The sequence below is a fragment of the Xenopus laevis genome, chromosome 8S (genome assembly GCF_017654675.1).
Source record: "Xenopus laevis strain J_2021 chromosome 8S, Xenopus_laevis_v10.1, whole genome shotgun sequence".
Taxonomy (NCBI): Eukaryota; Metazoa; Chordata; class Amphibia; order Anura; family Pipidae; genus Xenopus; species Xenopus laevis.
In genome coordinates this window covers 40,894,382-40,921,266 of record NC_054386.1, presented here as the reverse complement: position 1 = coordinate 40,921,266, position 26,885 = coordinate 40,894,382, and the positions used below count along the sequence as shown (strand labels likewise).

General features: G+C 41.2%; 1 protein-coding gene across 4 annotated transcripts in view; it reads left to right on the top strand.

The window, feature by feature from the left end:
- The window catches only part of golga1.S (golgin A1 S homeolog), a 38,469-nt gene extending 13,197 nt beyond the window's left edge, over positions 1-25,272 (top strand). For all 4 annotated transcript variants that reach the window (XM_018232854.2, XM_018232858.2, XM_018232859.2 and 1 more), the window contains 19 exons: positions 548-580; positions 960-1,088; positions 2,602-2,771; positions 2,961-3,072; positions 8,410-8,505; positions 8,662-8,787; positions 9,075-9,170; positions 14,779-14,871; positions 15,481-15,576; positions 15,709-15,861; positions 15,943-16,038; positions 16,409-16,498; positions 16,770-16,872; positions 18,798-18,958; positions 20,025-20,177; positions 21,241-21,300; positions 22,596-22,766; positions 23,980-24,066; positions 24,915-25,272. In XM_018232854.2, the coding sequence (XP_018088343.1) occupies positions 548-580; positions 960-1,088; positions 2,602-2,771; positions 2,961-3,072; positions 8,410-8,505; positions 8,662-8,787; positions 9,075-9,170; positions 14,779-14,871; positions 15,481-15,576; positions 15,709-15,861; positions 15,943-16,038; positions 16,409-16,498; positions 16,770-16,872; positions 18,798-18,958; positions 20,025-20,177; positions 21,241-21,300; positions 22,596-22,766; positions 23,980-24,066; positions 24,915-24,995 (2,106 nt within the window). In that variant the 3' untranslated portion in view covers positions 24,996-25,272. The remainder of the gene's footprint in view (positions 1-547; positions 581-959; positions 1,089-2,601; positions 2,772-2,960; positions 3,073-8,409; positions 8,506-8,661; positions 8,788-9,074; positions 9,171-14,778; positions 14,872-15,480; positions 15,577-15,708; positions 15,862-15,942; positions 16,039-16,408; positions 16,499-16,769; positions 16,873-18,797; positions 18,959-20,024; positions 20,178-21,240; positions 21,301-22,595; positions 22,767-23,979; positions 24,067-24,914) is intronic.
- The last annotated feature ends 1,613 nt before the right edge of the window (positions 25,273-26,885 follow it).

Here is a 26,885-nt window from a genome sequence, read left to right as displayed (position 1 = left end):
GCTGCTGAATAAAAAGCTAAATAACCAAAAAACCACAAATAGTAAAACATGAAAACCAATTGCATTTTTTTAGAATATCACTTTCTACATCATACTAAAAGTTAACTCAAAGGTGAACACCCCTTTAAAGGGCAGCCCCGCTTAATATTGCTGTTATATGGAATACACCCTTTGTGGTACGGTACATCTAAATACATCAGCCATATTTGTCTAAAAATATTGCATCTGTGTTTCCCCCTTGTTGCCCACCTTCTGCATCTGCTTTTTATCCTATCTCCTCTCCAGCACAAATCAGGACAGACTCAGAAGTAAACATCTGGACTGTGCTGGGGCAGTGTCTGATTTAGTTTAGATCTTGTATACTTTGGAACTATAACCCTGTGCCTTGTAGCCACAATACTTAAGGTCAGGTGGATGCTTTATTTTCCTTTAACTTGGAATGTCTGCTCCCATTCATATGACTCTGTCCTCTTCTTGACCATGTTTCCTTTATAATCCTAGTTCCTCTCTGTTGACTTCTCTTTTTCTTGTTTCATTTCTCTTTTAGGAATGGATGCAGAAACTTGCTGATCTTGAAGAGGTAATGTATTTGGAAGTTTTTTTTCTGCAATCTGTGCCATAAATACTGAAATATGTTGATAAAAGTGATATTATATTCCTGTCATCTTTCAACTCATTGTATTTGAGCTGGATGAAAATCTCCCCTCATTGCCTTTTGCCGATTCCATTCACTTGACTGATAACTGATGAGCAGTGCAGGTATTGTTGCTTTCTGGTTAGCATTTGTAGACAAAGAAGCGATAACATTTGCTTACTGTTCCTACTTCAGCAAAATGGCAGCTCCAGCTCCTGTGTATAAATGCAATTAATGTATAACAATGGATGAACAGTGCAATTTGTATATTAACTACAGCTATCTGAGGCCACACTTCTTTATACTGGCTGTTTGTTCTCCAAAGGAAAAGAAGAGACTGTCAGATCAGTTGATCTCTATGACAAAGCAGAATATATCCTTCTTTAAAAAGCAGGAAGACCTTGATGAGCTTGAAGGATTTCAGCAGCAGGAGCTTGCAAAAATAAAACACATGGTGAGTGCAGTAAAGTAAGCCTTAAAGAAGAAGGAAAGTCATTTACACTTGGGGTACCAAAAGTTAGGCACCCCAAGTGGTTGTATTTACTTACCTAACACCCCAGGCCTGGGCTCCTATGCGCAGAAAACTTCACCGGCCCTAGGTTCTGCCAGTGAGCACCATGGAGGGATGCTCTTCTTCACTTCTTGCTCTTCAAATTTCCCAGGGCAGATGCATGTGCAGTAGGATGAAATAGCAGACTTATTTGTTCAGCTTTTTGTTCTACTGCCCATGCGCAGCCATGATCTGAAAGAAGAAGTAGGAAGATTTCTCTGTGGTGCTCCCTAGAAGAACCCCAGGCTGGTGCAGTTTTCTGCTGTGCACCAGCCCGGGGTGCCAGGTAAGTAAATACTATCACTTGGGGGTGCCTAACTTTTGGCACCCTCAAGTATAAAAAAACTTTCCTTCTCCTTCAAAGGACCAGTAACACCAAAAATGTGTTTTATATCTATTAGGATATAATAAACCGAACGAGAGGGGCAAGAGGCTTACATATTCAAGTACAGTCACAGTATTTCCAGAATACCCAGTGATCTACCTGAACTTATTTAAACACATTTTTTTTCTTTATGTTTAGCCAATTGAAATATTAAAGAGGAATGTTTAATTACATTTCCATTAAAGGGCTTTACTGGCTTCTATAAATTTTAGTAACTAGACTCTGCCTAGTTTTGTCTTTTTTAGCCAGTGTCTTTACATTTTTCCATAGTCTACTATTTCTTCTTTTAAACCCTTGTCTATTAAAATCTGCAGGGTATTTCTGAAGTAAATTGGAGAGGCTTGAGAGTTTTTTTTTTTTGCTTGCCTTCCTCTGGATCAACTAGCCCAGGGATCCCCAACCTTTTAAACCCGTGAGCAACATTCAGAAGTAAAAGGAGTTGGGGAGCAACACAAGCATGAAAAATGTTCCTGTGGTGCCAAATAAGGGCTGTGATTGGCCATTTGGTAGCCCCTATGTGAATTTTCAACCTACATTGAGGCTCTGTTTGGCAGTACACCTGGTTTTATACAACCAAAACTTGCCTCCAAGCCAGGAATTTAAAAATAAGCTCCTGCTTTGAGGCCACTGGGAGCAACATCCAAGGGGGTTGGAGAGCAACATGTTGCTCACGAGCTACTGGTTTGGGATCACTGAACTAGCCGATAGGAAGGTTTCACTTAGGCATAAAATGTTGAACTCAACGCATGTGTGTCTTTTTTTCAACCCCTGCCCTCCTGCAGGGATGTAGCAATTCCAGTACAGGTCAATGTGAAGATATTTTTGGGTGTTTTTTTCACCCACCCATTAGCTAGATTACATGCAGGGACAAAACATCCTGTGTGAATTTGCCCTTAGAGGGAAATACCTATGCAAATACGTATGGTTCTAGAGATTTTTTGTAAGAAGATTAACAAATGCCAGATATATTATCTAACCATGACTTTATTATGGCTTTATTGTGTTCAGTGACTTATTGACCAAATATTTTAGCTTTTGCAAAAAGAAGAAATGCAGCGGAAAATGGAAGAAGACCTGACACAACAAAGGGCAGAAGCAGAAGCTACTCTGGTTGAACAGCGGGATTTCAATGGCTTGTCTACCAAGCTCAACACAGATTTACAGAGGTTGCAGGGAGAAAATACCGAGCTTGCTCAGAAGAGGTTTGTAATATTGGGAAAAAATCAAGCTACATTTGGGAACAGTGGAACAACGGGGAAATCTGCAGTGATAAGGGTTTCATGGCATGTTCCCACAGCAAGACATAATTCTAACGTTACTGATGGCATTAAACCTGTTATCCTTGATAACTGAAACAAGGACAATTGTATAATAGATTCTTCCAATTGTAGGTCTGAGCTTGTCGCATCACAAGAAGGAGCAGAGATGAAGATAACGGAGCTTGAGAACAGGCAAACAGAACTACAGGACTTTATCCAGAGGCTTTCTTTGGATTTGCAGAAGGTAAGTTCTGTGGATTCCTTTTCTTAATGTCATCTTCTAGGCCTGATGCTGCCTTTTCTAAAAAATAAACATCTTATTGCAAAGAGCGCTCCTTAATATTCAAGATGATACTTCTCAAAGTGGAATTGGAACAGTCTCTAAGAATCTATGTAATAGGGGGCGTGGCATGGCAGCCTAAGAGAGCAGACGTGTGCAGATAGAGCTCCGTTGGTAACTCATTCTGATATTACCCTGATATCCTCGACTGGGTTAATTGTCGCCTGGGATATTGTCGGCGTTGCCGTACTGTACCACCGGAGCTGATGGGAGGCAAAAGCGGTCCGCGCAATAAGACCGAAATCGCTCAAAAACTTAATGCATATGCCAGAGAGTAGAAGCAAGATGGCGGTGAGGAGCCTGTGCGGCCTACCACGCCCAAAGAGCTATCACAAGCCCCGCAGCAACCTGCACCAGATTTGCCGCTTAACCAGGTACTCACGGCGATAGCGGAATGCCAGGCAACCCTGATGGCCACATTTACCAATAAAATAGACGAGTTGCGCACAGAGTTCTCCATACTGCGTCAAGACACTCAAAATATAAGAAAATGCACAGCGGCAGCAGAATCCTGCATCAGCATTCTTGAGGACTCCTGTGTCCCACTGCGGGAGGAAGTCTCACAACTTAGCACCCAAATTAAACAAGCAATCGCACACATGGTGGACCTAGAGAATCGGCACAGGCGCAACAATGTGAGAGTGGTGGGCCTACCGGAGGGAGTGGAGGGCCAAGACCCTGAGGCCTTCTTTACGGAGTGGCTGAAACAGCACTTGGGTGAGTCCACCTTCTCCTCCTTTCTGGTGGTTGAAAGAGCCCACAGGGTCCCATCTAAGCCGGCACCACCGGGGGCCCCCCCGCGTCCATTCCTGGCTAAATTATTGAACTATAAGGATCGCGATGCAGCCCTATCGGCAGCGTGGTGCATTGGTGACATACAATACCAAGGCAAAAAAATTTCACTCTACCCAGACTTTTCTACTGGAATACAGAAAAAGAGGGCCACCTTTGTTGGCGCCAAGAAGCGACTCAGAGATAATAATGTTCCATATGCAATGCTTTACCCTGCCAAGCTGCGGATACAGGCAGATGGGAAAAACCTTTTTTTCACTGAGCCACAGGAAATAAATGACTGGATGGATGAGAAAGGTCTGAAGTAGGGGTGCCACCCTCATGATAGTATTGCCACGGTATGTTACGCATCTGGCTTGATCGGAGTGGGGTCTCTTTTTTTCCTTTGTACCCCACACAGTACCCACTCAGTTGCCTTCTCTTGTACGGCTTTGGTTTTGTTCAGCCCAGGAGGATATCCAGGAAGGAGCCAGGACATGTCTGTTCCCCTAGGGAAGGTTTGGCCTGCCTATCGGATATATATTGAGGGGAATATATATGGGTGGCACATCATTATCATGCGCACTACTCCTCCTATTCATCTGGTGTAGCTATTCTGATACGAAAGGGAATCCCGTTTACGTTTGAAGCAGTGCAGTCAGACCGGAAGGGTCGCTATCTTATCCTGCATTGTATCTTAGCACACTGTCCAATTACTGTAGTCTGTGTTTATAACCCACCTCCATTTGACATAGGTCTACTCAATCAAATTGCAGCCAAGGTACAGAGCCCTGACCCCAGACCTATCATCCTGGCGGGCGACTTTAATGCTGTGCCCGACACACGGCTTGATTGCCACCCCCCTGAAAAGAGACGGGCCTTTGGGCTACAGGCGTGGTCTGAGGCTCTGGGTCTGACAGACCTATGGCGGTGGAAGCACCCTAGAGACACACAATACTCTTGTTATACCCCAGCTAAATCAGCTATGTCCCGGGTTGATCTTATATACTCCACTGCTGATCTTCTGAGCAGGGTCGTGGGGGCAGATTTTCTCCCACGGCCCTGCTCAGACCACTCGCCCATACAGATTACACTACAGCTGGGCCGATCTCCCTCACAGAGTCAATGGAGATTGGGAGGGCGATGGGTTGCACTTCCAGACTTACAGACTGAATTTCCCATACATCATGCTGAATTTTGGCTTCATAACACGACTGAATGTAACTCGAACATAACATGGGATGCATACAAAGCATACACTAGAGGCGCATACATAGCAATGATCAAGACATACCGGACTAGGTATAGGCATAATATAGGGATAGCGGAGACAGACCTAGCCCAAGCGGAACAGGCTCATGCTAACAGCCCCACACCAGATACACAAGCTCGCTTAGACTCGACACAACGTGACCTTAAGCTTCTACTTGTAGATGCCACTAAAAGATATCCAAATAACAGGGCACATCAACTATATGAACATGGAGATAACAATGCACGACACATAGCTTTCCTAACTAAAGAGCTACGTCCATCTACCTCCATCCCACAATTAACAGCGGCGGATGGATCGGATCTTACTGATCCATCTGCAATAACTGCTCTCCTTGCAGAGTACTATACTCAACTGTACTCCTCCAAACTCAATAAATCGGAGGCTGAGATCAGACAATTCTTACACCTAGTTACACTCCCCAATTTAGACAATGACCAACGTATGGAACTTAATGCTGACTTTACTCTAGAGGAAATAGAGGACGTCATCACCTCATTTCCAAATATGAAAGCCTCTGGCCCTGACAGACTGCCTGCAGAATGGTACAAAACTCATGTTAAACTGTTGGCCCCAAAACTACTGGACCTGTTCCAATCAGCCTCACGATCACAAGCTCTTCCACCTTCATTCTACCAGGCAACAATAACGCTGATTCTTAAACAGGATAAGGACCCATCACAGTGTAGCTCCTATAGGCCCATATCACTTCTTAACATGGATGCGAAAATACTTACCTAAATTGTTAGCTAACCGCCTTAAGCGGGTAATCAGTCACCTAATACACCCAGACCAAGCGGGATTTATCCCCAATAGATCCACCTATACTAATGTTAGACGCCTTTACCATAATCTGTCCATTACACATGACAATTCAAACATAAGGGCAACAGCCTCTCTGGACACAGAAAAGGCTTTCGATACTGTGGAGTGGACATATCTTTTAGAGGTGTTATCAAAATTTGGCTTGGGTGCTAACTTTATCTCCTGGATTAAAATAATTTATGATTCTCCCCAGGCCTCAGTGCTGGCAAATGGGCTACTATCCAAACCCTTTCGTCTGACTAGAGGTACTAGACAGGGGTGCCCCCTATCCCCCTTATTGTTCGCAATGGCAGTTGAACCCCTTGCAGCCATGATTAGGAACGACCCCCGGCTACAAGGGCTCCGAGTGGGCAATAGAGAAGAAAAGATATCCCTTTATGCTGACGACACTTTGATCTACCTAGCGGATACCAATCACTCCCTAGATAATGTCTTACAAATGGTGAAGCAATTTGGGAAGTACTCCGGTTTACGTGTTAACTGGAATAAGTCCAGCATCTTTCCTATAGACCCTAACCCGTGCCCCAGAATAGATCTACCCCTGAAATGGGTTACTGAAATGAAGTATCTTGGCATAACTGTCTCCCTAGACAAATCTAGCTATACTAGATTAAACTTGCAACCTATCTTAGCAACTCTTAAAGCCAAAATCCCTACGTGGGCATTGTTGACCTTGGTGGGCCGTGTGAATCTAATTAAAATGTTATGTCTACCTAAATTGCTTTATGTGTTAGCTAATGCTCCAACTTATGTACCTCTCCGATGGTTCAATGACATTGACAAGCTGCTTAAGAAACCACTGTGGCCCAACTCTAAACCGAGACTGGCAAGGGCAATTATGCAGGCACCATGGAACCAAGGTGGTTTGGCACTACCTAATTTTAGGAACTATTATCTAGCGGCTCAATTATCCAATTTGCAACAATGGTGGCACCCCAGTCTGGACAATCGTGCGTTGACTCTTGAAATGCACATCATGTGCTCCGAGGATGGACTACAAACTCTTCCATTTGCCAGCCCCAGGCCAGGTCATGACTTACCTGATACGGTCCTATCCACATACAAATGCTGGCAGATTGTGTCAAAGAAGGCATATCTAAACACCAATCAATGGTCTCCAGCAATGCCATTGTGGCACAACAGACTATAAGGGCAATTTCTCCAGATCCCCGATCCGAGCATTTGGGCAAATAAAGGAGTCGCAGAACTTCGCCATATTCTTATTGAGAATGCACTCAAAACATTTGACCAGCTCAAACGTGAATATGACTTGCCGAACCACTATTTGTTCCGATATTTGCAACTTAAGCACGCCTTCTCAGTACAATTTCCAGGCAATACGGTGCAACTTAGAGAGCCTCGAATAGAGAAACTTATTAAATTGGAAGGGCTCCGCCATCTGACCTCTAACCTCTATGGAGGGCTAATGGACTTAATGCCTGATCCACTGGCTAGAGCTAAATCTCAATGGACTCAGGATTTGGGAGAAATACCCCAAGATGCTTGGTCAGATATTCTCAGTCAAGTGAAAGACATTTCAATACCAGCTAGAGACCGGCTTATTCAAATAAAGTTTCTTAACCGCATTTACTACACGCCAGTGAGATTGGCAAGAATCTTTCCAAATTCGATGGACACCTGCTTCAGAGGTTGTTCGGAGGAGGGTACTTACTACCACATGTTTTGGCAATGCTCTCATATACAGAAGTACTGGAAAGATATTTGGGATTTTTTGCATATCCACTTGGGCCTTCCACATGTTGCCACGCCGACACTAAGTCTTTTGGGCCTTACAGAGGACCTACCCTTAAACACCAGGAACACCAGGAACAGACTTTTACTCCTCCAACTTTTATTCTTTGAAACTCATATTATTTATAAAGAAACTCATTCTCCTCCACTGGAAGGACACTCGGGCCCCCCGGATTAGGGAATGGAAGCAGCTTGTCAATTCTGCCACATATTAAGGCAGTATATATCTCTAGAAATTGCCCGACTAAATTTGATCTGATATGGGGCGCATGGATTGCTCTAATCTGAAACATACATCAGCTAGATAGTTGTGAATAGCAGGTTCGAGACAGGGATACTGGTCTAAATGTGATGAATGATAATATGTTGTGAGTTCTAGAGGGCTGATGGCAATGTGACAATGCAACAGTTTACCCTACCCCCTCTCTCTTATCGACGGACACCGACTGTGTACAATCCTACCTAGGTAATAATTGGAAGCGTAAACATGGCAATTTTCTTTCTTTTTTTTGTTTTTTTTTACTGTAATTAAAATTCATTTTCTTGTTTGTTGGAAATAAATAAACAGAATTTTGGAAAAAAAGAATCTATGTAATATTTACCCACCTGTGTCTCCATAGGCTCAGTCTGCAAATTCTAGTTGTGAAAAGAGACTAAACTCTGTCCAAACTGAATATGATGATCTCTCACTGCAGCACAGTCAGCTCAAAGCTAAGGTACGTATCTGCAGCTGAGTGAGGTGTTTGTTCTATCTCGTTGCATCAATTTGGGTCCTGTACAAGGTGTAGAAGGAGGCTATATACATATGGGGCTACCCTTGCTTTATTATTTGAATATTTATATGTGGAATATAATACATTGCTCTATTTCAGATGACAACAGAGGCTGAAGAAAAAAGGGTCTTGATAGTGCACTTGCAGGAAAAAATCAGCTCTTTGGAGAAGACACTGGATGGAACCTACTCTGGAGAGGAAGGGCTTCAAGCACTACTTAAGGAAGTATGAGCCAAAATATATTCATGTATGTATAAGTACCTGTAATATCTATATTACAAGATTTTTGTCTGGGACTGGGTAAGTAACTTGTGTTGGACAAAATTTTGTGGACACGGCATGGTGCGTGTCTGTTACCACAGCCATTGTGGGGATCTTATGGGTGGAGAACATCTTCACAAAAACAATTGTTGATATCTATAGTTTGATTATAGTTGTTTTCCCTATATAGAAACAATTATTCAGGATCTACCTTTCTTTGCTGCTAAACATTCTGCTCTTTCAATTTGCAGAAGAATGACCTGGAGGCACGGTTAAATGAAACCAGGCAAGAGTTGCTGGAGGGCAAGGCTTTGCACAAAGCTACAGTCTGTCAGTTGGAAGACCAGGTGAGCCTGCTCAGGGGCCTTCTAATGGTCCTTGTGGAACAGGAAAAACTGCCTTGTGGTAATGTCTTCTAAGTCTAAACATTATCAGGCAATTTTGCAAAGTTCTCAAAAGACTATTTGTTATGAATTGGTAGTAACACTGCCAAACAAAGAACCAATAGAAAAGAATGGTAGAGTGCAAAGTGTACATAGTAAAGATCAAAAAATATGAAAAGATTCCCTAAGAAAGATCCGGGATACTCTAATAGGTGATGCAGTTGTGGGAACAGATAGGAGGAGGAGCAGACCCTCACTGAGGGTGAGGGGCACTAAAAAAACCTGAGCCTGACAGTTGGTGAGATGAAGCTATTGTTTTAGTTCTCCTTCCCCTCCTTTTTTATGTGTTTAAGTTGGGCCATACATCCATCACACATGTTTCACCTGATGCCCCCCATGTTTTCTCCCCAGGACAGCTTAGAAGAATACATTCTCTCCCTTTTCCACGAATGAGACTATTTTGGGATGTTGGTTAGTGGAAGATGGGGTTTTTTGACAAGCAACGGTAGATCTTGCTGGGGATTTGATGACTCACTTATCCTCGTTTCTATATCACCATTGATTTAACATGGGGGGGGTCATCGGCCCCTGTTGCTCCCAATTATACTTGCCCATCGTACTCCACTCCCTTCCAGGGCTTGCCCCCCGGGTTTATCTTGTTGCCCCCCACCAGTTTTGTCTCACTGTCCCTAACAGGTTGTGGGGATTGTGGAGCAAGACTCACCGAACGGTGGAAGATTCCGCCGATAAGACCTCACACAATATTGTGTACTTCACTGTAAGGTTTCGTTTTCATGTTTTACTTTTTTGTTGAGATGTTTTACTTTCTTGAGAAGGTGGTTCTCAAACTTGATAGACGTCAATATAATCCATACAACTTTTATGTGCTAATTACTCTGTTGTATATATGTTTGCTATTTGGTCCTTATACCCACGATGGATCTGAAAATCTTATCCCATAATGTCCAAGGTTTTAACTCCCCGGGGAAAAGAAGGAAGGCTTTTCAATATTACAACTCCCTCCATATAGATATTTTACTCCTCCAGGAAACCCACTTCTCCACGACCTCCTACCCCAAATTTGTACATAAGAACTACCCAACGGTTTATATGGCTAATAACACCACGAAAACTAGAGGTGTAGCAATCTACTTGAGGAAGGGTTTACACCTACAGGTGTTAGAGACCTTTGCTAACCCGGAGGGAAGATATGTCACTTTGAAAACAATTGATGAAATGAAAATGACCCTAGTCTCCTACTATGCCCCAAATTCGGGACAATTCTCGTTTTTTGAAAAGTTGGTGGGCTTTCTGTCACATTGGGGAGATGGCCATCTCGTTATTGGGGGGGATACCAACAGCATCCTAGATAGATATTGGGATAGACAAACAATTTCAACGCCTTCTGATCTCCCCCTCCCCCATATTTCACCAGAGGGGACAAAATTTGGAAATTATGCAACTCAGAGAGTTGGGTGGATGTCTGGAGAGAGCTCCACCCGGGAGTTTGACAATTTACACACTTTTCCTCACCCCATAATCTCTATACTAGGATTGATCACATTTGGTCTTCACAAAGCTTGTTGTCGATGCCTCAGTCCTCCAGAATTTTGCACATATCTTGGTCGGATCACTCACCCGTCCTTTATAAACTTACTTTGCTACATTTACCCAAAACTCTGGCAAGGTGGCGCGTGAATGAATCACTTTTAAAAGTGCCAGACCTATACAAACGTTTAGAAACTGCCCTCAATGCATGAAAACAATTCTACCATTTCTTCTTCCGGTATGATCTGGGAAGCCCACAAAGCTGTAGTTAGAGGGCTTTTGGTACAATGGGGATCACAGCGGAAAAAGCAACAGAATTTGGAGATTGCTACTTTGTCCACACAATTAAGTGATCTAATGGTACATCAAACGGACAACCCCAATATAGACTTGAGAACACAAATCAACCAAACTCGTACGAAGTTAGATCTAGTCCTCACTCATAAAGCAGAGAAAGCTTGGAAATGGTCCCAACAAAAATTATACTATCACATTAATAAACCTAGCCCTGTTCGCGAAAAGACTCCGAAATCGCTTAGACTTTACCCAAATCACTAAACTTAAAACTTCCACCGGGTTCACTACTACTGAGATGCAAACTATCTTGGGAGAATTTCACACTTTCTATAAAAAATTATATCAACCCACACCAACTCCCCAACCCCACCAATTTGATTTGTTTTTTCAGGATATTACATTACAACCTCTAACCCCCCCACAACTCCAATCCTTAAATGCAAATATAACGGAGGAGGAAATCCTAGCAGCTATTAAACTTTTGAAACTTTCCAAATCTCCTGGACCGGATGGTTTCCCGGCGTTGTATTATAAAAAATTCTCCCACGTCCTCATCCCACATCTAGCCATAATGTTCAATCAATTGCTCAAGGATGATAAACTACCAGCCCAAACTTTAATGGCCGCGATTACTACGATCCCCAAACCAGACTCAGACTCAACGGACTGTAAGAACTACCGCCCCAACTCTATCTTAAACTTAGATATAAAAATTTTGGCCAAAGTCCTAGCCACTCGTCTTAGTAAAATCTTGCCATTCCTGATTCACAGAGATCGAGTGGGGTTTGTTGGGGGCCGACAGCCCACAGATGCTATACGTAGACTAATTCTTTTAATAGAAGGAGCCCAAAAAACCTCCACTCCCTCCATGCTCCTGAAGCTTGACATTAAAAAGGCTTTCGATTCTGTAGCATGGCCCTATCCTTACTTTACCCTACAAAAATGGGGTATGGGGGACAACTTTCTGACATGGATCCACGCCCTATATGACCATCCAATGGCAATAGTACATATCGGTCCGTATTCCTCTTCCCCATTCAACATTGAGAGGGGGACAAGACAGGGGTGTCCGCTCTCTCCTTTGCTCTTTGACTTAGTGCTTGAACCTCTAGCCTTAGCTATTAGAAACAACCCCGATATTACGGGTTTCAAGGATAATACCCACCATCATAAACTCAGTATGTTCGCAGATGATGTGACACTGTTTCTGACCCGCCCACTTATATCGCTTCCCAACTTATATAATGTTTTGAATAGATTTGGGAATATCTCTGGCCTTACATTGAATCATGCCAAAACGGAGGCCCTGAATATAAATCTACCTAAGGACCTGACCAAATTGTTAACCCTCAACTTTGAGTTTCAGTGGAGTGCCAAACACATAACGGTATTGGGTGTTAAATTAACTAACTCATTTGATCAATTATATGCCGCTAATTACCCTGCCATATACCGCAAGTTACGTAAACTTCTGGAGGACTGGGGGAAATATCACATATCTTGGATGGGGAGAGTGTCAGCAATCAAAATGGTCCTATTACCAAAAATCCTTTATTTGTTCAGGGTATTGCCTATCCCAATAGTGAAATCAGACTTAAGGAGACTAGAATCCAATATCTCGAAATTTGTGTGGAACAATAAGGCTCCCAGGGTAAAGCTTAACACTATGCAGAGATCTACCACGGAAGGAGGCCTCGGGCTTCCGAACCTCTGGAAGTATTATATAGCTGCACAGTTAGCTCACCTGCCAGCCATGCGTGCCCAAAGCAATGCCCCATTGTGGCAATCCACAGAAAACTGGTTTGTACACCCTTTCTCGGCTGAAGCTATGATATGGTCGGTGCTGAAACATAGGCCACCAACAACCAGTCGTACTCTACGTCACTCTCTTAAACTTTGGGATGCAAACTCACCAAACTACTCGTTATCTTCGACTCACTCCCCCATTAGACCATTTTTCTGTAATCCTCAATTTACCCCAGGTATCCAAAGCCGCTCATTTCAGTGGTGGAGTGACCATAATCTTATACGAGTGAAAGACCTACTCACCGTTAGGGGCCCTGCTACCTTTGACTATCTACGGGAAAGGTATAACCTCCCAGATTCAGAGTATTTTCGAGCGAACCAACTCTTACACTTTACTGAACATTGGAGACAACATCTACCTGAGGCCCCAAACAAGAGCTTTTTTGAAAAATGGTGTACGGATGGAGTTGCACCCTTGAAAGCGATCTCCTCTATGTACAGATATATCAACTCCCCTACTTCCTTAATTGACATAAGGTATATTCAGTCATGGGAAAAAGAACTGGGGAGATCTCTATCTGATAAACAATGGAGTAAATTATGGGACAACCTTAGAAAATGTTCTAATAATACCATTTTGCTAGAATCGGGTTACAAGGTTCTTTTCCGTTGGTATCTCACTCCTAACACGTTAGCAATTATGTATCCGAATCTAAATAATAAATGTTTTCGGGGATGCGATACGATTGGGGATATGGCACACATCTGGTGGAAATGCCCTCGGGGGACCAGGTATTGGATTAGGGTGTATAATCTAATTTTTGGTGTTCTGAATGTGAATTTACTGAAAGATCCCTATGAGGCGTTAATGGGATCCCCACCACTAAATGTTACGACAGCGCAAAGGAAACTTATTAACAACATATTCTTGGCTGGCCGTGGCGAGATCTTGGAAGTCTCCGCGAATAAACTTTAATCTGCTAAAACCCAAAATAGACTGGATAATGGTAAACGAAAAGTTAACTGGTATTGCTCTGGACAGAAAATATGGCAACCCTGGATAGGATATGGTGGAATTCTCCCTCCTCATTTGCTGGCACTCTGACCATCCAGATATAACGTACAGCTGTTTTGTTACAATACCAATAGAAATGATAAGATGTTGACGTAAACCACCTTCCTGCTTCAGTTATTTTCTCTTTCTCTTTTTTTTTCTTCTTCTTATTATTCAATATGTATGATTTTAGTTTGATTTGTATGTTGAACATATTGTTTAATTGTTACATACGACAAGCCTTAATGAGATACATATTCCATCTGCTTATTATGTATTGCAACAAACTATACGATGTACATGTCTAATGCACTCTGGTATTCCTTTGTCTGTAACAAATGACAACCCTTTTTCTTTTGGACAACAAAAAAAAAACCTGAGCCTAAACCCCATGGGGGTGAGATTGGGGGCCTATTATACACCTGGTTCTCCACAAGCTTTAGCACTAACACAGAGGGAGTCTGGGCCAACTATCCACACCATAGTTTCTATAATGTATCTGTTTTATATGCTAGCTTCTGGCTTGGGGGGAATTGATTAATAGCTTCTTCCACGTGGACATAGTTGAGGTTGCCATGGATTTCAACTTCAGTAGAATCGACTTTTTAGCATAAAGTAACAATTGCAAAAAATCTTGTATGGAGATTCAAGAGGCTTAGAAATACCCAAGTCAGCTAACATATCTCCTTAAAATTTGCTGTGTTACTGGGCGGGCCAAAAAACACCAAAAAGTTGCCACTGTCCTATTACAATGTGGATAGACATTTGACGTTCAAGGTTCAAAGCGTTTTTAAATAGGTGATTGCATAGTTTAGTTCTGATGGGAACATTGTATCCCAACATTGCTAATTCAGTTTAGTGGGAAGACATTTTTTGGTTTCTTTAAGTAAACTTAATGTTTAATGTAAATTGTTTGTGTCCTTATAGGCAGCAAAACTTAGTAGAATAGAAGAAATCGAAAATGTATTACATCAGAAAGACGAAGAATTAGCCCTCTTCAAACAGAAAAGTGCATCCGAGGTGAGGATTTAAAATGATGCATTTAGGAATAAGTGACATCAATGATGGTACTAAGGATCCTCATGCTGTTTAATCTACAGTCACACAGAGTTAATTCTCGGCCTGCCTAAACATAGGCCAATAATCAGTCCGCTGGCCCCTGTGTTGCACAGTTTTGGCCCTGGTATGGACATATAGAGAGTATTTCAGTCAGAAATGTGTGAGTATGCATTTTCACAGAAAGTTGCTCCTTGTTTCTGCACACAAGTTTATGTAGTACCAAGTGTCAGGAGCCAGTGGAGGCCAGTGGATTGGCTAACACAGGCTGAGTATCAGCCTTGTGTAGGGGTAGCTTTAGGGTGTGTCTCCATTATCCACTGTTACAATATAATATTTGACTACAAAAGAATACAGTAAAGGTGTATAAAAGATTATTTTCAAGTATTACAGATAATTAAAATTGCCTGAATTTATTAATGTTCTCACATGTATTTCCATTAATGTTCTATACAATACTAAAGTCTGTAGATGCATCTTATTTTATGCAGAAAATATTCCTTTTCTGCATAATTGCATGTGTACTTTGCTTGAAGCATATTATTGATGTTTTTGTGTTTATTTCCCTGCAAGCTGAAAGATATAGAACAAACACTAGAAACTACACATGAGAGACTGCAGAAACGAGAGGAAAAGTTTAATAAAAGAGAAGAACAAATAAAATCACTGGTGAGGCTAACATTTTTGTTAGAAAGGAGACCTTTTGTAGTATAAGCTGGCAGTTTTACTTATTGAGGTCAAGCCAGCTGATGAGCCCATCCCATTTAACAACATTGACCACTGGCTTCCCTGCCCCTGCAGCGATCTGATCTAGAGTCAGAGTGTGACAGGCTGACACAGCAGCTGAACAGTGCGAAACAGCAGCATGCTGAAAAGGTGGAGCGACTGGAGGCCCAGGTGTCTGCTCTTGAAGGGGCACTGGAGTTTGATAAGTCAGCAGCTCAGCACCAGATAGTAAGTTCATCTGTATGGTATTCACCTGCCTTTGCTCATTGCTAATGGGTGCAGCAGTATATTTAACTTTTTCTGTTGCAGAGACAATTGGAGCAAGATAATTTGTTGCTAAAAGAGAGAAATGAGGAGCTGGAAAGGGCTTTAAGGCATCAGGAAGCTAAGCAAGAGAAAATTAAGGTGAGTAATTCAAGGGAGATCCTAAATATGATTCTACCGGCTCCCGTCATGTTCTCGCACTATATTAGCTTAATTGATCATTGTACAATTTCCCTGCTGACTTCCACAATTAGCTTCAACTTTTTAAACCGCACTACCCTAACCTTGCTCAACCCCAATGATATTAAAACTTCCTACCTCACCAGTTGCCTAGTTAGAGATTTCTCATCCAAATCTTTATTTTTTTTAAATGGATCTATATGTCTTCTATCACATTACTTGTCTAGCTGGCCTTCCTTTTGTCCCTTCAGTTTGGTTCTCATTCTCACTGCCCAGCAGAACAGAATAATTTGGTTAGCCAGTTTGGATTTTTTTCCCCATCTTACACTAGGAAGAACTGAACAGCAGGGAAACTGTGAGTGTGGAGATTGCCAAAGCCCTGGAGGAAACTCGAAAGCAGAAGCAAGAACTTCAGCAGCAGGTGACTTAATTGGGGTCGTATGGTGCAGTGATAGCAAAAGTACAAGTACCCTACTGGTCACTTGTTTGGTAAATATTATCATTAATTTGGTATTATAGTTCCTGCAGCAGACTGCAAGAGTTTGCCTATTCTTCTGCCATTATGTTTTTTGCGCAATGCCCACAATGTTACTGTTAGACTTTGGTTGTATATCTCTCATCTAGTATTTCCATTACTGTGCTTGCCTGTTTACTCAAGATTCTCTTTCTGTGATTTGATTTCTTCCTGCCAGGTGGCCAATTTCTCCACTTTAATCAGTGAGAGTGAGAAAAAGCTGGCACAGAGAACAGAGGCGCTAAATGGAAAGGAAGAGGAAGCAGCTTCTCTAAAGAGAGGTATTGTGAACATGGTTGACAAAGGTTCTCCTAAAACAGTGGTGGGCAAGCAACATTTTGTCTATGTCTTCCCCAGTGGTCTTAACCCATGTGCTTATTTCTTAATTCCTGGATTGAAGACAAGCTTTAGTTGCATAAAACCAGGTAAACTGCCAAGCAAGAGCATCTTGTAGGCTGCCAGTCCACATAGGGCCTACCAATAGCCAATCACAGCCCTTATTTGGCACCCCCAGAAACATTTTGCATTATGTTCTTCTCCAATTTTGTTTACATTTGAATGTGGGTATAAATGTTGGGGACCTGTGCCCTAAAAGAAGGTTACTGGCAGAAACCATTTTTTGAAGCAAGACCAGCTTTGCATCATCCCAAAATCCTGTGTGTACCAGAAAGAATAACCTTGTGCTCATGATACAGGCTGTACAACTATAGAAAGTGAGGAGGTCAGTGCCATCTAGGAAGGGCTGAAATGAAAGTAAAAGTAATTGCTGTGCCTCAGGTGGAGAAGGCAATATATAATTGACAGCTGAGATTTTAAAATATTTATATAACAGTTATGTGTGTTTTCATAAAAAAAATAATTTGGGTTTCATGTTTAAAATAGACTTTTATTACACAGCTGTTTATATCTTGGTGACAGGTCCCCTTAAAACATCACCTATGATGTTATCCATGCTGGCATTATGGTCAATCTGAATGTTCTTAAGTTGGCCATAGATGGGGGATTCAGCAGCTCTCTGCTCCTGTATGGACTCTCCCCAACTTTCCCCCAACAGATATCTTTCCGAAAATCAGCCAGGTATCTAATGGACAGTTGTAAAAATCTTGTCAGGATGAGGGCTGCATTGGCTTGTTGATGTGGTCCTCTCCTGACGACCTCCATTGGCCTTCATTATGATTCAATCAAATTTGAGCCAGGACCAGGTCCACATGTTTGGCGACCTCGCCAAATGAGCGGATCTTCAGGTGTATGGATACCTTTAGCATAACATAAATTTGATGTTTGTACCTATTTTGCTGTCCACTATTTGATCAACTTTCACCGACTTCAAATAAGGTTGTATGTGGCAGTTGTTGTCTAAGGATTACTTATCCAAATATATACCAGTTTGTAGTGGATGTTTAAAGAATCTGCTTCATAAAAAATAATATAAATAGTTACATAGTAAGTTAGGATGAAACAAAGACACACTTCCGTCAAGTTCAACCTTTTAACTCTATATATAATCAGCCTAACTGCTACTTGATCCAGAGGAAAGCAAAACCCCCATTTGAAGTCTCTCCAATTTGCCTCAGAGGGGGTAAAATTCCTTCCTGACTCCAAGATGGCAATCGGATCATTCCCTGGATCATTTTGTACTATGAGCTATCTTCCATAACCCTGTATTCCCTACTTTGCTAAAAAGCAATCCAACCTCTACTAATGAATCAGCCAGTATGACTAATTCAGGGAGAGAATTCCACATCTTCATCGATCTCACTGAAAAAAAACTTTTTTTTCCTCCTAATTTAATTGGGTGACCTTGTGTCAGCTGGTAAAACCTACTGGTAAATAAAGCATCTGAGAGATTATTTTAAGATCACCTTATATATTTATACATATTTATATCACCACTCAAGGGCCTCTTCTCCAGCCTGAACAACCCCAACTTGGCCGGTCTTTCCTCATAGCTGAGATTTTCCATACCTTTTACCATATATACAGTATATTTCCCTTGATTTAGTAAGGGGTGCTTTTTGGCTCATGGGCTGTGTCCTCCTTCCCCTAACCTTAAATAGCGCCTGTAACTGCGAAAAGGTTGCTTTTTCATGGGGCTTGACCTGACTTCTTCATTTATGGTGATGGAAACATAGACATCTCTACATTATGCTGTGATGGGAGTGATTATATCTCTGCCCCAAAAGTGAATGACCTGTTTTTCCATTAGATTATGAAGCCATCTTGTTGCAAGTAGAGCAGCATCAATCTCAGATAGAGATGTACAAGACGCAATTCGAAATGAGTGAAGAATCTGCAGAGAAGCAAGTCAAAACCATGAAGATGCAACTGCAAGAGCATAGACAGGCTCTACTGACAAGTGAATCACAGGTAGGGCTTCTTAGTTAGGTCAAGACCTTCAGTAACATTAATGCAATCACTCTTGCTTGTTCCCTTGAGCTTGACAAACAAACTTCTAAAGAGAAATAGCAACAACATGCTGTTAAGACCTCATTTAGATGTATGAAGTACAGTTATTCCCAAATGGGCAACATTATTTCAGTGGATGAGTTGATATTTAGCTGAAAAAAGATAGATATGTAACATGAGACCGTAATGCAAATTGAAACAATTGAGTTTCTCATGAACACATCTCAAATGTGACCATTTGTGAGGCTGGTAGCTGTTATCATAAAAATAATAAAGGCAAACGCCACAGATTTTAAAGCAAATATCTGTTGGTATTAGCAATGTTGTATGCTAACAGTAAGTAGTAGTACAGAGGGTGGTTGGCAGTAAAGCATTTTCTACTTGGTGGGGGTCACTTTAATTTGTTCTTCATTGATTTTTAGGAGGGCATTGGAAGCAATGTGTCTGTGGTTGCTGATAAATAGTGGGTGCCCCTAGGCCCACCACCACTCATCGCCCCACAGCCGCCCGCCCCCTCCGCTTGACATATGCACAAATTTCCTTTGTCTGGTCCAGAGCACTGGGGATTGGCACAAAGGAAATTAAAAAATCAGAGGGGATGTGTGGGGAGGGGGACTGAGCAGGGAAATGGTTGACCCTTTCCACAATAAAGACTTGTATTTTCTATAACAACTAGTACACTACTGCTGACACCCTGCATGGTCTGTAATTTATCAAGGCGATCACTGAGAATTCACGGTTTCTTTGCACTCCATAGTAATGTCTCTAAAGTAACAGGTGTCTTTTTATTGTTTGATTTGGGGAGGTATAAAAGCTAGGAGAAAGTTGCCAAGCTGTGATACACTAGTACTTTATTTCTTATTCCCAGCATAACTTTGAATTATGGAAACATTCACCTCAATTTAAGGGTCACTCCACATTTGAGCATTTCCCAACAACACCTTCCTGCTAACATCATTTAGTCATTAACGTCATACATCAATTTGAGATTTGCTGGAGCTTTTGCAACCCTTTTCTCTTTTGTAAGGTCTCCTCATTACAAGATGAAGTCTCATCCTTGCATCAACGCCTTCATGGGTTACCTGTGCAAGAGCCCAACGGAGATGTAACCACAGGGGACATTGAACAGCTCCAGAAAGAGAACCATGAAATGGAGAAGCAGATAGCAGAGAAAAATAAGGTGCAGAGAGAGACAGAGTGAAAGAGACTAAAGCACCTGTCACTTATATAAACATATATTTTAATACAATTCCAAGGCATAATAAAGGAGAATTAAAGCTTAACTAAAGAAGTTGGCTAGAAATGTTGTGCATTATGTTTTGAGCTTCTGAACCAGCCCAAGGCAACCACAGCCCTCTAGCAGTAAAGATCTATGTCTCCAAAGATGTTCCAGTAGGTCCCCATCTTCTTTTCTGCTGATTCACTGCACATGCTCTGTGCTGCTGTCACTTACTGGGCTTAGGGACCCAGTCACAATATACAGTACACATTGAATATAAATGGCATAATATAAGGCTGATTAGTAATTAATAATAATTACTACATGGCAGCACAGAAACCAGTGAAACGAGCATCATAATTTAATAATCAGCCCTGTAGCATCAGTTTATATTACAGTCCAACCTAATTTTCTGCTTGATAATTTGTGACAACCCCTAAATTTAGCTACTCAACAGCTGCTCAGAGCCCACTGAGCATGTGAGCTTCTCTGACACTTTCCAAGATGGTGGCCCCCTGTGACAAGTTTTTAGTCCTCGATCATTGTTGCTATTGAGAAGCTGAAACTTTAGACTGGTGCAACAAGTTCAGCATATAAAATATGGCATTTTTAGGCATATTAATTTTTAGGGTTTAGTTCTCCTTTAACAGTAAAACTCGCTTTACATGAATGCATTCATTACTTTTCACCAGGATCTGCTGAGTTCCATATTTGCTCACACACAAACACTTTTATTGATCTGCACCCTGGCAAGATTGCTTCAAAGGAGTGCTACTTTCTGATCTACATTAGAACCCCCATTTTACATCCCCTGATTTTAAGTTTTCCCCTCATTTTACATTGTTATTTTGTGGTCCCACCTATATATTATGCATAATACATTTCCCTGATTTTACATTTTCATGGATTTTCCACCATTTCTTTCTGGTCCACTGAAAAACATAAAATGGGAGATCTACTGTATATATAATTTTCATCAGTACAATGTCCTACCTACTGAAAATAATAACCTGCTCATTTACAGACTATAAAGCAACTCCAGCAGAGGATGGCAGAACTGAAGAAGACATTACAAAAGGAACTGGTAAGTCATTCTTTGACATTTTTGTGTGAAATAGTGTTACTATACAGAACAGTGGCGTAACTTTAATTTTCTAGGTTCTTTTAAAATGTAAAGGACAAGGAAACTGTGGTAGATAACAAATTGGCACCCCCAAACCATAAAAGGTTTCATTCTCCTTACGCTGTATGTTTATGTAGGGCAGTTTTAACCATATAATTGGGTTATGTACTGTACTACAAAGTTTGGTATAGAGCTAATCATCGTACCATAGGTCAGTACAGAAATAGTCGTTTCTGTACTTCAAACTGTTTTTGGTGTAATATTCACAAACTACTGAAATAAGACTAGAATGCTTTAGTACCAACTTAGATGGCAGTTGCTTAATCCGGATGCTGAAAACAAAATGTGCACTACTGAAAGATTTTACAGAGTTTAAAAATTATTTTTATAGTGCAGACCTATTCTTTGACTCTTCAAATTTTGGAATTGAGCAATGTCCTATGCCAATCTACTTTCTCTTTTGGTGTAGGGCTTCTTCACATCTTACCTACTTTTCCCCAAAGTGGACATCACTTAAACACTCCATGTGTATCATATATACATCTCCACTGTATTTTACACTCTTCATCTCATTAAACACTTCAGATAACAATTATTTAAGCTATCCAGTCCCTGTTTTCCATATTGCCTGTTCCACACATACTATATCCTGCATGTCCTGCCACTTGCCATTGGCTTCATCGTTCATTAATATGTCACTTGCTAAATTTTTTACTCAACCACGCTGTCCTCAATCTCAAGTCTGTCCCTACAATGCATTGTGTCCCCCAGCCGCTCTTGCTCCTTTCACTTTACCTCTTCCGTGCTTGCTATTGGTTGTGTGATGGTAGAGAAGCATTGTCATGTCATGACTTCAACAGGACTGTGTGTTTAAGTATTTGAAATAAAGACATTTAGCATTAATAATGAGACGTGAGGCGATTTTATAGCATTGGTTCTGACCAGTGGTAAATAGACACGGTGGAACTCTATACCTCTTTTTAAAAGTTCAAAATGCTATTCACTCCTGCTATTCAAGTAGGAGAATTAAGGAGTAATCAGTGGCTTTCTTGGGCAACATAGAGTCTGCAGCTAGAATTTGTAACTGCTTTCAATAGAAAACCTAGAGAAAGCCACCATGAAATAGGAATATCTATATACATTAGTCTCTTAAGGGGTCGGTCTGTCTTTAGCTTTTCTTTTCCTATATATCGTCTAATATAAAATATTACAATAAAGTATTTCATGTGTACCTTTATACACTTTTTGGCTTGCAGAAAATCAAACCAGAGCCCGAGATAAATGAGGTCCCTGAGAAACAAAACCCAGAGCCAGCACCCCCTTCACTTACTGTAACCAACAATGCCGTTTTGAACGACTCCCGAGAGATCAACTTTGAGTACTTAAAACATGTTGTGCTGAAGTTCATGTCAGCCCAGGAAGCAGAGGTGAGCTGATCCAATCAAAGATCTATATATCCGAGTACTTCCATTGTGAGATTGTAACATTCTTTTATTTTTAATTTCTCTATACAAAGTAAAGTGTAAGAGGTTAACTAGATGGGGCTATATTTTTTCCGGTGTGTGACAGATCCATTCATTGACCCATGTGCCAATGATTGGATCATTTTGGGACCCATGGGTTGAGGACTTCATGAAACCTCCCTAATAGATCAATCTGGAGTATGCCATACACAGTCTGTGTATGGCCATATTTAGAAAGGCATTACCATCAAGCAGTCTACTGGGGTAAACCGTTTTTGTCATTTTGAGGAACTTAATGTCCCCTTTAAGATAACACTGTAGTCGGTGTGTGAATCTGACCATGGCACTAAAGGTGGCCATAGCCGTTAGTTCGTTTCAACACACACATTTAGAGCTAAATTGTCAGAAACAATAGAATCTTACATGTATCTGATGATTCAGCACTAACAATGGCTGATGTTCAGGTGCCTTCAAAAGCGCCCAATCAACATTTTCCAGCCAGCCTGATCGTTGAGCCGACCGTTTTACAAGTCTTCTGCTGATATCGGTCGGCTCCTCTCCCACTATACACGCACCAAATATTGTACGAAAATGTTTTTGTACGATATTATCGGTGCATCTATGGCCACCTTAAAGGAGAGTTCAACCCTTTAGCAAAAAAAAAACCCCTACCCCCCACCCCAGCCTAACTGCCCCCCTGAGAAATGCCCCTAACTTTTTCCTTGCCCCTTGGCGCAGATTCAAGCATCGGAGTTCCAGGCAGCCATCTTCCTGGTCTTTGGTAAGCTGAGATGGAGACTGTCGAAGCGGCGCATCTGCAGTTGGTACAATTTACCGGTTTGCGACAACTGTGAATGCGCCGTAATGGACGGAAATTGCCAAAGCGCCGGAAGTAGACACAAGGACCCGGAAGATGGCTGCGGTGATGCCTGAATTTGAGCTGAAGGGTAATTAAAAAGTTAGGGGCATTTTCCCGGTGGGTCAGTTAGGCTGGGGGGAGAAGGGAGGGGAGTCTACGTGGGGTGGGGGTAGGGTTTTTTTTTTGCGCTAAATGGTTGAATTCTCCTTTAAGTGTAAGGAGTAAGCTCCACAGGGGCAGGGACTGATAAAAATGAATAGTGCTGCATAGTAGGTAGGTGTTATGTACACAAAAACTGATAACTCTTATATCCACCAGGCGTTTCATCTTATCAAAGCTCTATCAGTGTTACTCAACTTCTCTGTGGAGGAAGAAAATCTGCTCAAAGAGACTCTGGAATACAAGGTGACCCTTTCTTTCTTCTGTGGGCTAGCTAATCTCTTTATTCCATATGGTTATCTTTAATGCTTTTGAAATTGAGATGCAGTCTGTGAACTCATCAACAAAATGTTTGCATGTGGTTGAGCCATAAAAGGGACTGTGTAAAGTATCTCCCTGACACAGGGATTCAGAGCTAGGTATGGCTGCACATGTGCCACTGGATAGTTGGCCATTAAGATTTGTTTGCTAAGAGGGGCATATTATGATCTACAGTATGATAACCTAATGATCAGCTGAGGTTCTTTATAGAAGCCTCCTCTTGGATCACAGGCTCAGTATTATTCAATTGCAGGATAGTAACTATGTTGTAGGGTCAAACATTGTGACAAACATTAAATTTACTGTGCAAGGTCTACCAAAAGGTGCATTATGTAATAGTCTATTTTGCCAATTTTATTTTTCTGCCATAATGCTCTTATTAAGGTAGAAATCTCCACTAACCACTCATCTACACTGATTTTCAGTTAATGCTATGGCCTATTTAAAGTTTATAACTAAACTGTCCTTCATGGAATTGGATACATTGGGCAAACAAGGATTTAGAGAAGCTGCCACGTGATTTCAGCGGACAGAAATTAGTCTGCAAATTCCTTGTGCAGTCTGAGCCAACCAACCAGCATGACACAAGCTGAAAATACTCACTGAATCATACCCGCAAAACCTACCTGTAATGGAAAGGTACCGCAATGAAATATAGATAAGAAATATTAAGCATAGTGAGAGATAGTGATTTGAACTTGCACCTCACCTTTAGGACAATACAAAAATACAATTTCGGCTCAGAACCCTAAAGAGTTTTCTTTGCCTTTTAGATGTCCTGGTTTGGATCCAAGCCCTCTCCAAAAGGTGCCATTCGCCAATCTATATCTAAACCAAGAACCCCCTGGTCCTGAGCAGAAGGAAATCGAATCCTTGTGGTGTGCAGCTGCACTTTCTATGAAACATTAACCACTGACAGTTCCTGGTGCACTCGATTCACTGTCCTGGCAGTGTTTTCTTACGGGAATTTACAGCCTCCAAGTATCTCGGGCGTAACTTTGTATTAAGTAGTATGCATAGCATATTAAAGGCTGTGTACATATATAAATAGAGAAGTGTAAGTATTATTTTAAGCAGGTGAGGGATTATACCATGTTTTTGAGGTATATAACACAGTCAGGAAAAAATATTTTATATTAAATATAAACTGATATCTGTACATTGAACTGCAGAGTGAAAACCGCAACTTACTTCAGTAAGTTAAATGTTAATCTCTGCTGGCTTCTTTCCTCATCTTCCCACCATCCCAGCCCACTATGGGATTTCAGTGCAGCATGGAAGATGCCTTGTCTTGCAATAAATATGCTACACCAGGGATCTGCAAACTGTAGCCTGCTAGCTGAGAGCTTAGTGGCAGAGTTTCAGCAACCATGAAAGTTTTGTATTTCTCAGCTGTTCCTTAAAGAACAAGGAAGAGCCATTTATATAGCATGGACTCCCTCCTGAGTCTGGCCTCCCCTTCCCAAACCACAATACAGACAACCACCAATACTTCCCTGTTTGCTGTACCTGTTAATAAAATTCAGAGTATCACAACAGGGTTGGCAGCTGCCATCTTTGTCCGCTTAATGTTCTCTGGCAGCCATGAGCATGCATACTTAAAGGGGTGTTTCACCTTTAAGTTAACTTTTATTATGTTATAGAATGGCTAATTCTAAGCAACTTTTTAATTGGTCTTCATTATTTATTTTTTATCGTTTTTTAAATGATTTGCCTTCTTCTTCTAAATCTTTGCAGCTTTCAAATGGGGGCCACTGACCCCATCTAAAAACAAATGGTCTGTAAGGCTACAAATGTATTGTTATCACTACTTTTTATTCTTCATCTTTCTATTCAGGCTTCTCTAATTCATATTCCAGTCTCTTATTCAAATCAGTGCATGGTTGCTAGGGTAATTTGGACCCTAGTAACCAGATGGCTGAAATTTCAAACTGGAGAGCTGCTGAATAAAAAGCTAAATAACTCTAGAACCACAAATAAAAAAAAAAGTGAAAAAAGTGAAAACCCAAGTTGTCTCAGAATATCACTCTCTACATCATAGTAACAGTGAACATCCCCTTTAAAGCCAATGGTTAGAACTGAGAGGCGGGAAAAGCGCAAATGGGGCAGTACTAGCGGGTCAAGAGGAAGATCTCTTGGGGCGATGGGGGCTATGCTATATAAGTGGGATTTCTTGTCCTTTATGGAATCTGCCCTGAGGTGTTGTGCTTTGCCTCCTTTTTATTTTCATTTTAAAGACTTTATTATTGTGTCCAGCAATTCCTAAAATTCCAATTATGTAGATGTTTACTATAATTTATTTCTTAAGCATTAACTTAATCAAATGTTTTTATCTGCAGGAAGGTGTGTTTTGACAATTGGGTAAAAAAATGGACCAAATTAGACCTGCAATCAGCATTTTCTGTTTGCTACGGTTCCTCCTCCTTTAAAGGGAAAATACGACCAATCAGAATTAGCGTTTATCCTTCCTGTATTTGTCTTTAGACTGGGCCTTTGAACCTAAGTAACCTGTACAGGGAGGGAAGGGAAGGTTCAGCCGTTGCAATAAACAACTCACTTGACTTTTATACAGCCGTAACAATAAACCAAAACCTTCATACCATTTGCATTCTTGGGCAATTTACCATGCTGTTAGTCCCTTCATTTCCATGAACTTGTCCTAAAATGCCAGTTAAGTAGATTTTTATTATTTAGCAAAAACCTAGATAACATTTATTTAATGCCATGTTTTTATCTGCCATGCG